Below are 16,123 nucleotides of genomic sequence, written 5' to 3'. Positions count from 1 at the left end.
TGTGGGATGTGCTCTGAATTGGAATATTTCACATATCTACATGACAGTTAGGGATTCAGGGAATCCTATCCCAAACATTCCAAGCCAGAATGAGTTTAAGCAATCTGTGCACAGTGCTGTTTCTAACCTTAAAATGGTTCCACTGCATGTTGGATTGCAAGAGGCCTGGTTTCTGGTCATGGTGTCACGACCTCTTGGTGACTTAACTGCATATGACTTTGTTGGGACATAGTTTCTTCTACTGAAAAATTAGTATGACAATAGATGTAACTTGTGATTAAAGATGCAGCTTTTAAATATGATGATGTTTGGTAAAATGCTTGAGATTTTGGAGGTGAGTTTCTTTCCAAACAACAACAACAAAAAGGAAATTTTTATTTGTTCCTGAACAAATTAAATAAAGTTTTAAAAGCAGTGTAACTTGGTCATGGTTTGTAAAATAGTCTGAAAAGATGTTATCGCAAAACTTTGATAATTAATTTTCTATACAATAAGACTTTGCTTGCTCTTTCTTAAGATATATTACAGTTTAGTAATGAAAACTGGATTACATGTGAGAAGACCTGGATACTAGTTTCTGCTTTGCTTCTTGCCAGCTCTGTGAACTTGGGCAAGCCATTGGGCTTCCATTTTCTCATTTGTAAAACAGAAATAGTAAATATGACTTATCTTTTCTAACTCAAAGGATTGTTTTGAAATATATCAGAACATAATAAAAGCTAGCATTTATGGAGATTTTCACTTATAAGGATTAAGTTCTGAGTAAAGTGTTTTATATATATGGCCTTATTTAACCTCTACTCCAGCACTATGAGTTAGGTAAGAACTTCTATCCATTTTTCAGATACGGAAACTGAAATTCAGAGAGGTTAAGTAAGTTGCCTGAGTTCATACAGCTTACTATGGTGCGGGAAGGAACAAGATCTAAATCTTAACCATAATGGTTCTGCTTTTATAAAAGTAAAATTATCTACATAAAAAGGCATTATGTCTTTTTTTTCTCCTCCTCCTTATTCTTCTTCTACCTTTTCTTTAATACTTCTTTTCTCTCTTTCTCTGTCTTGTAATAATGATTGCCATAATTTGTCATATACACTTTAGTAGGGTTTTGATATACACTTTAGTTAAGTTTTGATAAATAGTAAACCAGGATCGGGGCAAAACACCAGTCCGGGTATGGTCCATAGCCAATCATTTGATTGTCTTTACTAATTTAGTAAATGTGTCTTGGTAACTTAGTATATACCATGGTTATTCTGGGCGCAGGGATTCTACAAACATGAACACAATGTCATTCCTCCCTTGGAGTAAGACATGTACATAAATAATTACAATGTGAGGCGGGAGTGATTATATGTCATCAAAAAGAGATACATGCCATATAAGGAGAGTTCAGAAAGGAAATTAATAAATTCCAGGTAACGGGATCATGAACTTTCGCACCAATGTCCAGGGACAGTAGTGCTTGCCTTTGTCTAAACTATCAGAATAACTAGATATGTGGTTATTAAATATTAAAGAGATGGAGAGTAGGGTAAATTGTTTACCTGGGAGACTAAGCTTCGGAAATAAGGCAAACTATAACGTGGTAACACCCCTCCCCCTCCTTAGACAGCCACTCAAGAATGTAATTTCTCTAAATTTTATTGAGGAAAAAGAATATTTACTGTGGAAGAATATACTTTGATGGCTGGAGGAGGGAAGGAAGAAGGCTGGAGGATGGGAGGGGGATCCTCTTGTGTTTCACAGCTGTTGATTTCCAGTTTCCACCTGGTAAGAGCCTAGGGCCAGAGCATAATGATACAAGTCAAAACACAGAGATCTACACAGAGACAACTAACAGCATCCAGCAACGGAATTATAAAAGCTCAAAAAATATTTCCAGTGGCTAAATAAATACCTTTCCTTGTAGTTGCAGTTTTTTTTTTTTTTTTCATTACTGAAATTTGGAAAGACACATAGATTCTATTTCCCTTTCAAAGTTCTAGTTTTCATAAAAGTATAATCTCTGAAAATCAAATTTTTCATATATAGATGACGAAACTATGTTGTGATCAACTACTAGTTTTCTATGTATTTCATTTAAAAACTGGTGGACAATGAGAAAGATTTTAAACTATGATTAATGAAAGTGATAGATGACATACTTTTTGTATAAAACCATGGCTTTCTTTCAGGACACTTTAGAAATATGTCCAAAATACACAGAGAAACTCCACAGCATAGTGCTTGAATTTACACAAACACTCCAAGGCAAGTAAGAATCCGAATGAGTAGTTTCACATAAGGCTACTCATTTATTTTTGCAGTCCGCATTTAAAACAACTACAAGATTAATTTCATTCCATTTTTCTGGACTTACACATCCTGAAAGCAAGAAAAAAAATGCCATTTTGGAAGTATATTAAATGCTACTTGTAAACAAGGCTAGAAAGGGTGGAGAGTGAAATGGGATGGGGGTGGGGAAGCAAACCCTTTAGTTACAATATCTTAGGGAAATGAATCTACAATAAGATAAATTTCAAATCAAGTTGTTCCACTATACTACATAAGCAGTTTAGAATTTTAAGCAGATGCAAAAAGAATAAAGCAAATAGGAGGGGAAAAAAAGGCCGATAAAGTTTCTGGCTACAATACAAGAGACATATCATTACCATATGATCTAATGTGGGTGTCAGCCGGATTGTGTTCATTGAGGGAAACCTTATTTTTTAACTGTGCTATGGAGTAGAAGCAGGAGGTTTTCAACCTAGTGACAGTCACAGAGCAGCACCTACCCCCTCCTCCTTTCCACACCTGCAAACTCTTTTACTTGAGCTGAATATTTACTGTAATTACATCTCAGCTTTGAGGGCTCCTGTGGCAAATTCCCGGATTAAAAGGTATGGTTTTCAATAATTGTCCTGAACTCTGCTACAGACTAATAAAACTTCGGTCAAGTTGAGAGCAGAAGGGATTGTTTGGTGAGAAAAAGAAAAGGAGAAAAAAAAAAACTTAAACTTTTGTAGTCTTTATGCAACATTTTAAACAAGTATTATTTGAAAACAGAAGTTAAATATTTGATAAAATGATTGAATGTATTGTTTTATTTCTTTCTCTTCTGTATTTGCAAAGATGCTTCTTAAAAAACTGTAACCTAACACCATGACTCTCTGTATTAATGTTTTTGTGTTTGTATTAATGAATGTTTAGCTCTTTAAGAGGTGGTAACCGAAAAGTGTTCTAAAGTAGCACATTTGTAATTGAGCTGTATATTTAAAAATGTATTTTTCTCCTGAATTTTTGTCTGCTTTAAGAACTTTCAAAAGCCCAGAAGAACTGAACTCTGGTGATTAGCTGAAGATACCTAACGTATATTTCTTCAACCCCAGAAGTCAATAGAAATTATCACCAGAGAAGTGAAAATAAACATTGAAAATATTTATGTTCTTAAATGCCTAAGATATTAAAGAAGCTGTATAATTTCTTAAATGTAAAGTGTCCCAATCAGTATCTTCACTGCAAGTGAAATTTTAAGATACATTCACTATAAAATGAGGATGTGGGTTAATTTTCTAATTTTAAAACAGGGTAACACAGTGACCACTGGTTAAGTGGGCTCCCAGTGATGTAAATACCTGTGGCTTTTTTTTCCTGTTGCTGTTTCTAACCAGAAAAAGAGCCAAATGCCCCCTATAGTAACCCTTGCTTGTGGATAAATGTTGCTTTTATTCTTTATTTTAAAATTTTTTATATATATATATTATTGAAATTTTTAATCATCTAGTGCTGTAGGATTTTAATTTTGCTTTTGCATTTACAGCTTCACTTACCTCTTGAGGGTTAAATTTTGTCTTTGAAAGTGACACTAAAGGCATAGATGACATAATGCAAATGTTGATCTGAATGATATAGTTCATTTAATGGGCTTAAGTAGTTTTAGGAACCAGAAATTATTATTTTTGGTAAAACATTTGTAAACTATGGCAACTAGCTTTAGTGGAGTAGTGATATTACATTAGTAATTAGCATCTTGGAGAGTGTCATGCATTTTCAGACTACTTAAAACAGTTTCAATAAAATTTAAACAGCATATCATCTCAATAACAATCTCCTTGGTTTCTACTTGGACAGCTGCTCTTTGCTCTTTATATTTCTGATTAATTAAGGAAAGAAGGAAATGACTAAAGGATTTATCAGTATTGACCACCCACATGAAATGTTTTAAGATGTTGGGTCTTCAAGTACCATGACACTAATTTAAAACAGATGATTTTATGGAGGATTTTGCACAAAGTTTCTGGACATGCTATTATTTTTTCACAGTACAGTCAGGGTTAAATGCACACACACACACTCTCTCACACACACATGCAGACACACACACATGAGCAAATGAAAGTGAAATAAAAATCGGTGATTGAAGTTATAAGCTGCCTGTCTATATTCAGCTTCAATCAAAAAGAATATTGTTTGGAGAATTTGTGCCATTTTAGCAGAAGTAAACAAACATAAATTATAATACTATTTCTCTCAGCTAATACTCAACACTTTCTTTTTGTGGGTTGTTAGTGAAAAAACCAGGCATGTTCTGCTCTGGAGAAAAGATTACAAAGCGACATCTGCATTAACTGTCGTTGCTATTTATTAAATCTGCAATTACTTGGCTTCATTTTTCTTTTAAGCTTGTAAGACATTAAATATGCAAGGCTAGCAAGCCTGTGGTAAACCATAAACATTGCATTTTTAATGGGAAACAGATACAAAACCACTCCCTCAGATACAATTCAAGGGAACAAGCTGCCAAAACAAGAGTCTTCTCTTAAAGGGAAACTCAGTAACTGAGTGGGAGTGGGCTCCTAGAAAAAGCTTAATGTTGAACTTAAAGTGGCAGTGTGAAGAATAATCTTTATGATATTTTGTTAAACCAAAAGCCACAAGCCTGTATTCAACATGTGCTGCCTTAGACACATATCAGTAGTAAATATAAACTAAGAACAAAAATGTAAGAAACTGAAAAACATTTGTTTCTTCTCTAGAGAATCTAGGCAAAAATTTCCAGAATATACCTTAAGGTTACAACATACAAAGATCTTTCTTTTTTATTTTCTTTTCTCTCTCTCCTTCTTTTCTTTCTTTCTTTCTTTCTTTTCTTTCTTTTCTTTTCTTTCTTTGCTTCTCTTTCTTTCTTTCTTTCTTTCTTTCTTTCTTTCTTTCTTTCTTTCTTTCTTTCTTTCTTTCTTTCTTTCTTTCTTTCTTTCTTTCTTTCTTTTCCTTTTTTAAAAATATGCTACAATCGGATAATGACTCAAAACAGTTCTAAAATTCTACTTACGAACGTACAGCTTTAATATGGATTCATCTAAGTGTATGATTCAAGGTAGAGATGATGGGACTAATTATCTACTATGATGGGACTAAATATCTGCTAAATATCTGCTATGTTTTGGAGATATCAGAATAGTTTCAATGCGATTTAAAAAATATTTTGTCTCCCAAATGACTTTGTTTCTATATAATCAAGTACCTTTTGTTATTCAGATTTATTACGATTTTGTCACTCAGATTTATTTAGTGCACTTCAGTTGATTTAACAACATAGATTCGTGCTTGTGGAATGAATGGAAAAATATGGAATACATTTATCAAAAGAATACTTAGTTTTTTACAAAATGCCCTGTTAGCAAAATGAGATCATATATACAGCATATAAAAATCAGTTAGAATTTTCCATATGTGTTTATTAGCTTATTAAAAATAATGTTTGAGAAACTAGGAAATTGATTTATTTTTTTAAAGCCGATCTTGCTTATACCAAGTTGAGGTTTTCAATCTGCTAACTTTTTTATATCAGAAATTCGGTATTGAAAAAAAGCTAATTTTGTGTTTTAAAAAATCAGACTGATTGCTTGGAACAAATGGAGTAAATCGTCTTGTCAATAAAGTGATGGTCAATTGAGTCATTTGTGTGCAAAATATTGTGCAAGGCCCGGGTACAGAACAAGGAATAATAAGACACGCCCTGAAGGAGTACATCGTCTAGTGGAGGGACAGACCAAGCACGCAAAACAAATTGCAATATAATGTGATAAGTTCTTTAAAAGAGGTAAGAGCAACGTGCTTTGAGAGCAGAGAAGAGGGAGAAAGCAGTATCCTGCCTGCATGAGCCAGGGGACACAGAAGACAAGCCCACTATCTCATTTAATCTTTACAACACTCTTGCAAGGTCGGTATTCTACATGGCAAGTAGTTTTGATTGTCAGGGTTCAGGTGAGGACTGGGAATGGTGTGACAATGAAAGGAATGTGGCTAGAGCTATTAATTCATACGAATTTGTGAGTGGTCTGACATATAGCACAGGGACTGTGGGCAGTATTGATAGGTCAAAGGAAGTTAATAAATGGTTTGTAGTAGAAATTAATAAGATGAAATTGAATTTTTAGAGGATGATTCGGGCAGCAAAGTGGGAGATGGACTGAAATAGAGGAAATATGCAAGGCAGAGATGAATTGGAAGCTCTTGTAGTAGTTTAGGGAGAGATGAGAAAGGCCTGGACCAAAATAAATGTGATAGGATGGAGAGATGTGACTGGCTTCCAGAGATATTTCTGGAGCAGAAATTGGAGATCTCCTATATGTATAGAGAGAATTTTATTTGACCATGGCAAGGCTTGTGTTAAGTGAGCATTGAAAAGTCCAACATGATTTATTATCGTGACAATTTTGCCAACAATTTGAATATATAGTATACATCTTAATTTGTACGGAAAATTCAAAACAAGCAGATTTAAATAATATTTGGATTTCTCATCCTAAGTAAATAGCTGTGCAAATGATACTATAATGTACCCGATCATCTTTCAATACATTCTTAATGCACTGCTTCCTGATAATAAATGAAATATTATATTGCACCTTTTCTCTGTGCTCACTCTATTGTGGCATACTATATAAGAAACAACACACAGATTAGGCAGTGCTACTCTTCTTCAAACTCTCATTTGTTTCCTAGGTTCCCTGGTTGTGAAAATACATGAGATAAGTCATGAAGGTCACTATCATCCTCCTCCTGCTTGCACAAGTTTCCTGGGCCGGACCGTTTCAACAGAGAGGCTTATTTGACTTTATGCTAGAAGATGAGGCTTCTGGGATAGGCCCAGAACTTCCTGATGACCGCGACTATGAGCCCCCTCTAGGCCCAGTGTGCCCCTTCCGCTGTCAATGCCATCTTCGAGTGGTCCAGTGTTCTGACTTGGGTGAGTGGGATGCAGTTTCTCTTTACCTACCTTATTTGTTTTGTTCTTGGGAATGGCAACTCTGAGAGTTTAGCATTTTCAGTTTTAATCTCTCCAAATGTGAGACACAGTGCCACCTAATGAGGAATAAAGGAAGCAGAACAGGATAGAAAGAAAAGTGGCGTTGTGGTTCTCTCTCTCTCTCTCTCCCCCCGCCCCCACCCGTCCCTCTTCCTTTTGTCCTCCATTACTTTGCAATCTTGGGAAAATCACTTTAAAAAATATTTCTGAGCTTCATATCCCTTCTTCTACAAAATAAAATTTTGAAGAAAACAGTGTCTTATGTTCTAAAATTTCAGAGTGATGGTTTAATCTTAATTCTATAACGTGGTTTTATAAAGTATTAGATATTAAGAAAATCAGGTCAGTCTCTCTACTCTTCACTTAGCCCAGACAACAGAGTTTCAACATTACTAAATTGTAAAATATGCAGTTATCAAAAGCAAAACTTGTCAAATTTTATGACAAAATCTTATCTTTCAATTATCAAAATACTCCCTTCATCTCTGAGCCTTAGTTTTCTCTTTACTTTTGACATTTTGTAATCCAGCTGCTTATATTCTTTAGAAAGTTTCAAAGGAAATATTTATCACTAAGGTATGGTGTAAATATTCAATATAATCATGTTACATATATCTTTAGCCTAACACCCTAAAGACAGTTTGATTTATCATCTTTTCAGAAAAATTTGGTCTGGAAATTCCAAGAGCATTACACTTAGAAGATAAATCTCCAGAAAGATTGAAGCTCAGTGGATGGGCCAAAGGGGAATGAACTCAGTTTACATGGCAGCTGATTCACATTCCTCATTTGGAAGGGGTGTATTTTCTTATTGGAGATGAAAAGAAAAAAAAAATCTTTATATCATGATTCTGCCATGTGTACTTCCTTCTAGAGGAAATCCCATATTATGATCAGGCACTTCTTTCAGAAGTCCTATATTTACTCAGAACACGCTTTCTAGCAGCAGTCTGCAGAAGAAAAGTGTCACTAGCTTCTACAATTGGAATAAACTACCTCTAGGAACCTGGAAAAACATAAAGTATATTCAGCAGTAACAACTGAAAAACACTCGAAATAGCTTCTTCAACACATATATTGTATAGCCATTTACAACCCAAATACAAATGTTATGTAAAGGCTTTCAAAAGACCACAGAATAATTCCAGTGGATTGATTGGTTCACTCATTCAGAAGCTATACTGGGAACCCATCATGGATGAACTCTGCTCTAGGCATGGGGAGGAAAGGATGAGGAAGACAAATATGGCCCTAGTTCCTGTGGATCTTATATTCTAGTGGTGGTGACTATTACTTTTTGAATTGTGTATTCACCACAGGGGAGATTGGATTACTCTTCAGAAACTTTATAAGTATCTAGAGATGACCTGCATTATTGTCTTGGGCAGGAAAATAACAGGGTTGAAAAAAATCTGGACAAAGAAATCACCAGTTGATGGATATACACAGGATAATCTTTTCTGAAGTTACTAAAATGGCGAAGTTCCCCAAAAATGTGATGCGAGTTAAATTTCACTTTGCCTCTGAGAACAAGTTAAAAGAGTGTACTATTACTTTCACTACATATATTATCAAAAATGAAGGGTTGATGTTTTTAAGGAAAGCAGAGTTGGCCAGTCACTTTAGTGAAGTTTTATTTTTTCATAAATATAGTTTGCCTTTGCTTCCATGAAAAATAGTTCATAAAGCTTGACCCTGATGAAAGCACTGGGCATAAGTCTATTGTTCAAAGCGAAACAACAACAACAAAATGTAGTCTTAGGAAGCAGCAAATTCACTGACTTGGGACCTTTGTGATCATTTTGTTGTTGCTGTTGATATTTGTTTTGTTTATTTTGTTTTGTTTTTAGATGAGAAAGTTTTCTACATGTTATCTCTTTTCTAGGAGCTCAAAGTGTACATCATCCCTTTATTATGGCTAGGTTTACTGACTCATATACTAAGGCAGTAGCTACAATTATAAAAATAATTTGTCTTTAAAACCATATTTAACTAAGAGAACTAAGTTCCAATGAGCAGTGGTCTCATGCGATGTATTTTCAATATCTTAAAATTTAAAGGTGAATATTTAAATATATTATAAATTTTAAAATCAGATATCTCTAAGAAAATACATTTCTTAAAGGGAAATGAAATTCGCTTGACTTTAAATAAAACCAAATGAACTCATTTCATATTTTTAACTATTATCTAACTCTTTCTTACTTTATGATGCTGGCAAGCTGTTGAGAGCCTTGACATCTTCATTGGTAGAAAAATCACAGTCTTAGAAATCCTATTGATTGTATGAGGTACCTATGTCATAGTAGCAGCTTCAAGCAGTTTTAAAATAATATGATTACATGCAGTAACAGATTAAGAAAAAAGAAAGCAAGCAGGGAGAAATGGACCACCTAATTCACCGTAAATGCAATATAGTTGATTTTTTATTTATTTTATGTCCTCTAGTGATCTAAGCATGAAGGTTGAATTATTATAAAAAAGAAAATAAATGCAGTGCAGGTGGGGGTGAAAATGTTAATGCTTATCTGTATCAAAGACTAATGTTGTCTTCAGGATTATCCTTGATGGATTATCCTCGGCAGACATTTAATGAGCAGAGAGAAGCTACAGTGTTGAAGGACAAAAGTCCTTTGTCATCTTATTATCTAAATAATGTTTAATACAAATAAATTTTTTAAATTAAAATGTTTGACTACTTTTTCCCACTAAGAAATATTCTTGGCAAAATTAAATATCAAAATTTTAAACAATTCTTTCAAAGCTAAGAAGTCAAAAACTGTGAAATTTAAATTATGTAATTACTCTGTAGGGTAATTTGAGGCCTCTGGAAAATGCATGGACTGTTTTAGTCCCTAATTCTAATTTATCAGAGTAGTATTAAAATGTGTTTTTTTCTTTTTCTTTCTTCTTCTTCTTCTTTTTTTTTTTTTTTTAAGAGGATAAGGGATTGAGACAGTAAACATGAATTCCCCATAGATATTGGCCAAGTTGTTTCGTTGAATTTGTTGCAACTTACCTTGTAATTGGAACCACAATTTTATGAGACCCATATCTTGTCTTCTTTTATGTCTATTAAGACATAAATCTGTTCCCTCTTAATTACAGCATTTATTTCAAAAAGTAATATTATAAATAAATGTAGAGTAAGCAAATTCAGAAGTCTTTCAGTTACTTAAAATAATAAATCCACAAGGTAACTTAGTCTTTTAAAAATCAAAAAATTTTTAAATGTTCTGATTTTGATTGGATTTTCTATTTTATATGTTTGGCATCCTGTAGGAAGACAGCTTCCCTTACTTAGGTACTCTGACTCAGCCATTCATCTTTGGATCAAGAGTCATCAGGTAGTATAATTTGGTGTGGACTAACACCTCATTACTGAAATGCAAATCAGTCTTGACAAGTCAAATAAGAACAAGTATTGTCTTTTGACTAGTCTCTGAAATTAAAATTATAATTCTTGATATATTTCTTATAAACAAATTTCAAGAGTTGAAATGTCTCTTAAAACTATTTCGTAGTGGAAAGAACTTGGGCTGTACAGTTAAACACCTCTGATCTCAAATTCTGCTTTGCTGTTTACTACCTGGAACCTTGAAACTTTCAAAACTTTGTTTCCTCATTTGACGAATGGAAATATATCTTATTTCACTGGGTAGGAATAGAAAAATATATGTACAAATGCTTATTATAGTAACTGGTACATTTCACTTACCATTTCAGGCAAAGTTGGCTGAGAACATGAGGCTGTTTCTGGTATTTCCTTTCATTTTTATTTATCTTTGAGAATAATAGGTATAGGCCATATACTTATTAGAGACTGTCAATGACTTATACGTATTATTCTCAATTCAAATTATATCATATTATACTAATTGAAAATAAGGCATACACTTATTAGAGACTTATTAAGAGTCTCTAATAAGTATATGGGTTGTCAAGCTAGAGACAAAATAGTACCATCTCTCTCCACCTCTCTAAAGAGGACCACATCATCTCCAAGTGTAAACAGACAAGAATAAAAAAAATGTGCATTTACTAAGCAATTCAATGTTCTCCAAACCAATATTCCTTTGAACAAAATGAGTTTGTTTGATTTGAGAACAATGAAGGATTTGACTATTTTATAATCATAAATGATTCACACCCCCACACACTTAGCCCTCTAGAAATGGTGCCAGAAGATGAAACACATTTAATTTTGCCATATGGAAGCATTACAAATAACTACTGGTTTCTAATAATGTACGTTATAATGCAAATAATGTTTTAATTTTTAAAAAACTCAGAAAAAGTACAACTTTTTTAATTATATAGTTGCTTCTTATTCATACTCATTTTTCTTGAACTAGTGAAAAATTTTGTCAGAGGTTACCACTTGGGACGTATTGTACTACAGCTTCTCGCTTGGCTGAGGAAACTGGTTTTCCAGAAGCAGACCTTATACAAGAGATAAATGAACCATTACACTTCTCCCATGAAATCAACCCAGAAAAATAAATTAGGACAGTTTTGTAGAGGGGCAGACAGAATGCTAGATGCTCAGTTGCCTTTATCATTTATGTCTGGCTCTGCAGCAGCAGGGGTGTGAGGTGTTCCTCATTCAGGGTTTCTAATGCACCAAAAGGGTGTTTCCAAAACATGATATGGGAAGGAGGCTGTGCACAGAGTATGCCCACTGGATTGCCTAAATTGACATTGGGTAGGAGTGGAGTATGCTTCAGATGAAGCAAGAGTAATGCTCAATGTGACCCAAAGTCTCCCGAATCGAGGGGTTAAAAGATGGAGAGAAGGAAGAGAGGGAGTCAAGAAGGCCAAAGGAAGCGTCTGTCTCCTTAACCTGACTGACAACTAACATAGCCCTGGTTTCCTTCTCAGTCCCCAGGAGGGAGAGAGAGACAGCTGTGTGGGATCAAGGCATTTTGTGAGACTGCAGCTGTGATTCATTTTCCTTTGGAAGAACATCCCTAGCTCCAGGGGATATGGTGGGAATTGGTTAGCTAAAATATCAATTCTCTGGGTAAAAGAGGAAAACTATGAGACCTCTAATCTTAACTTTTCTCCTTCAAAAGAGTGGAAAAAGATTACATAGTTCCTCAGAAATAAAAAAAAAAATGAGTTTGCAATTCAGTCTTAATAAAAAGAGAAAGCCTTTAGCATATATACTGTAACACTCAAGACTCAGTTACTCTTAGTCTGTGGACTGCTTTAACTTTTGTAGCTTGCCTACTTCTGCCTTTTTACTGTAATCTACATTTGCTTTGATTATTCTATACTAATCAATTATATATACGTATCTATTATTATACAATATCTTTTAATTATCTTTTTATATATCTATTTTATTGTTTTCTTCACTTGAAAAGAAGTATTGCAATAATTTATCTTTGTACAACCTCTACACAATAAATTGCCTTATACTTTCTAGACTCTTTAAATATCAATCAATGATTGATGAATGAATACACGAACATATGCGTGGCTTGGTTCTTGAATTAATGCTTGGATGAATATTCTACAATATTCCTCACTCTAGCAAGCTGCAAAGAGAAGGGAACATGTCTGATTGAGAAACAGAAGTGATTTCTTAGTGCATCCTTGCTCCTTCCCTTTAAGGATAACTGTAAAACCAGGAAGCTTAGAAATTCCTTCAGTTTGACTAGAAAGAGAATAGAATTAAAGAGAAGAATTGTTTATGTCTGAAGCCTGGTCTAACTGATAATACAGTCAGATTGCCTTTTTTAAGATGGAAAGAGGGAAACATGTCTGCCTTGAGCAGAAAAGTTTTTTTGCTGGGGCTGGAGCTTCTAAATATTATTTTGGTCATTTGCCCAAAAACTGAAGTACACCACCAATGTCCCAATTATGAAGTTGAATGCAGAATTATAAAAAAAATTGTTGAAAGTCAGTAAGAACAAATTTTAGAATTCGGACTCCTGCCACATGGCAAAAAAAGCATGATGTTTTAAGACGACCTGGCCTTTGTCCAACATGATGTTTACCAGATCGCTGACATTTGCTAACAGAACAATGCTATTCATCACTGGGACAACCAAAAGAAGGGAAGAAAAAAAAAAAAAAAGAAGTCTATTTCTTACTAGTCTTTATTCAGAAATGATTTTTTGGTAATGTCTTAAGTAGTATCTTATTTGCTTTAATAAATAACTAGATTTTAAAGAAGACAAAACTCCTTATAAAAAACTGGGAGAGCAAATATCTAATCCAGGCTACCTTGAAAATAGGGTGTTTTAATGGAAAATTTAGAATTATGTTAAATAAAGGCTGCTCAATGAAAAATAAATGTAGGAAACCACTATGCTCCTGTTACTACAGCTGAATGAATTTTACCCCAAAACATAGTGGCTTAAAAATAATTTAATTTGTTCATGACTTGAGGTATGGAAAATTTGGCAAGGGCTCTGAAGGGCTGTTCTCACTTGGGGTCACTCTTGCACTTGTAGTCAAATGTTATCCGAGATTATAGTCATAAGAAGGCTAGCCTGGGCTGGACACCTGAGACAGTTCACTGTCATAACTGACAGTTGCTGCCACTATCGCCCATAAGCTTGACTGTTCTATCCTCTGGATTGCCTCAGGCGGCTTCTCTTTTTTTCTATGGCCCCTGGCTGTCCCAGAGCAAGCATCCCAGAAGAAGTGGGTAGCAGCTATACAATCTTTTCTGACCTTGTCTCAAATGTCATGGTGTTTCAGTCTATTGATTCCTAGAGGCATCAAAAGACCATCCTACATTCAAAGGGAAGAGAGAGGAATTAGATGCTACCTTCTAATGGTAATGGGACAAATGCTTATTGTAGAAGAGGATGTAGGATAAAAAATTTAATGTATGGCATCTTTGAAAAATATAATCATCTGCATATACACTTAGATTTATATATATTTCTAATGAGAAGTTTGAGCATAGTTATGTCGTGGTGTTTCAGTCTATTGATTCCTAGAGGCATCAAAAGACCATCCTACATTCAAAGGGAAGAGAGAGGAATTAGATGCTACCTTCTAATGGTAATGGGACAAATGCTTATTGTAGAAGAGGATGTAGGATAAAAAATTTAATGTATGGCATCTTTGGAAAATATAATCATCTGCATATACACTTAGATTTATATATATTTCTAATGAGAAGTTTGAGCATAGTTATATATTATGTAGAGAAAGCTCACAGATATTACATGTCCCCCATGAAGGTCATTATTTAATAATTACAAACTACATTAAGATGTTAAATAATTATAACTAAATTAATTTATAAATTAACTTCATAGTTACTTAATTCTTCTACTTAAGATTGTAAGAAAAGTATGAAGTCATATCCTGATTACTTTGTTTTCATTATGGAACATTTTTTGGACGTAAATTGAACCTGGCTAAATGATACATATAATTTAAAATGCCAACATTTTACTTTCTATATTATTTTCTGAATAACCATAAAATTCATCACTATCAATAGGAATTATTTAGTTAAAAATCACATGCAATTAATACAATCAGATATGCTTAAAGGCAGAATTTAAATTTATTTAAAAGTTTAAAAAATTAAGGTAGGATAACTGTTTCATAGAGTACTATCGGTTTTTATATTTTTTGAAGATTAGATTTACTTCAAATAAGCATTTTTCATCATCAAAAATAATCTTTAGTCCTAGTGTATTTCTACCACAATTTACTTCAGGCTTGGTGTTTTCAGACGAGGAAATGGAACCTGAGGAATGCTAACTTAGAGATTCCGGTCATCTCTCCTTAATAGCCGAGTTGATTTTAACCCAAGCCATTCTGACTCTAATGATGTACAAACAAAGAGTAATATTTTATAGATTTGCAAGAGTGTAGCATTTGCCACCATTAAAATAGGGTTAAATTGACAAGGAGCAGTTTTTGAGGGGTCTAATTATTCAGTGGGGATCGGATCATGTGCTTCCTAAACTGAAGGCTTATCCAAAGGCAGAGATAGGACGACAAGCACCCCAAAGGCCCTGAACTTCATGGGAACAATGATGAATGCAGGAAATAACTGTAAAGAAAAAAACATTTCAGGACCAAGATCCTTAGATGAACACCTCGTGTTTGACATACCTGAAAAACAGATTTCAGTCTCTAGGATGATATGCATGGTGATTGTACAGAAAAAAAGGAGTTACAGATGAATAATCAGAAAGATTATTCAGAAAGATAATGAGAGCAACACCCTCTATTTTGCTTATTATAATAATCATAGGTAGCAATACTTGAGACGCTGCTATGCACTATGGTAGGAGATTATTTTGTAGCATAGCTTATTGAATTTTCACAAAAATTCTGTGAAAGACTTAAGAAAACTGAGGACAGAGGGTTTAAAGAATATGTCTTCTAACTCTCTTTTTTTTTTTTTTTTTTTGAGACAGTGTCTCTCTCTGTCGCCTAGGCTGGAGAGCAGTGGCACGTTCTTGGCTCACTGCAAGCTCCGCCTCCCAGGTTCACGCCATTCTCCTGCCTCAGCCTCCCCGGTAGCTGGGACTACAGGCGCCCGCCACCACGCCCGGCTAATTTTGTTGTATTTTCAGTAGAGACAGGGTTTTACCATGTTAGCCAGGATGGTCTCGATCTCCTGACCTCGTAATCTGCCCGTCTCAGCCTCCCAAAGTGCTGGGATTACAGGCGTGAGCCACCATGCCCGACCTCAATATGTCTTCTAATCTTAAAGATCAAGAAGAGGAACCAGAATTGAAATTCACATAACAGTCTTATAAAAAATTGTTATTATAGGAGCATGTTTAAATATGAAAATTCTACAGAATAAAATGACCCCATTGTGTACCCACAACAGAGCTT

The 16,123-nt window shown here is 34.3% G+C and overlaps 1 protein-coding gene across 6 annotated transcripts in view; it reads left to right on the top strand.

Annotated features, from left to right (window-relative positions):
• The first annotated feature begins 2,406 nt into the window (after window positions 1–2,406).
• The window catches only part of DCN (decorin), a 38,410-nt gene continuing 24,693 nt past the window's right edge, over window positions 2,407–16,123 (top strand). For 4 of the 6 annotated variants that reach the window (XM_025402012.1, XM_025402011.1, XM_025402010.1 and 1 more), the window contains exon 1: window positions 6,935–7,234. In XM_025402012.1, coding sequence (XP_025257797.1) covers window positions 7,024–7,234 — 211 coding nt within the window. In that variant the 5' untranslated portion in view covers window positions 6,935–7,023. Of the gene's footprint in view, window positions 2,883–5,879; window positions 6,206–6,934; window positions 7,235–16,123 lie in introns of those variants that run through there. The other 2 variants (XM_025402007.1, XM_025402009.1) reach the window with 2 other exon arrangements.

Source organism: Theropithecus gelada, chromosome 11 (genome assembly GCF_003255815.1).
Source record: "Theropithecus gelada isolate Dixy chromosome 11, Tgel_1.0, whole genome shotgun sequence".
Taxonomy (NCBI): Eukaryota; Metazoa; Chordata; class Mammalia; order Primates; family Cercopithecidae; genus Theropithecus; species Theropithecus gelada.
Note: the sequence above shows the minus strand (reverse complement) of the source record. Positions and strands in the feature narration are given on the sequence as shown.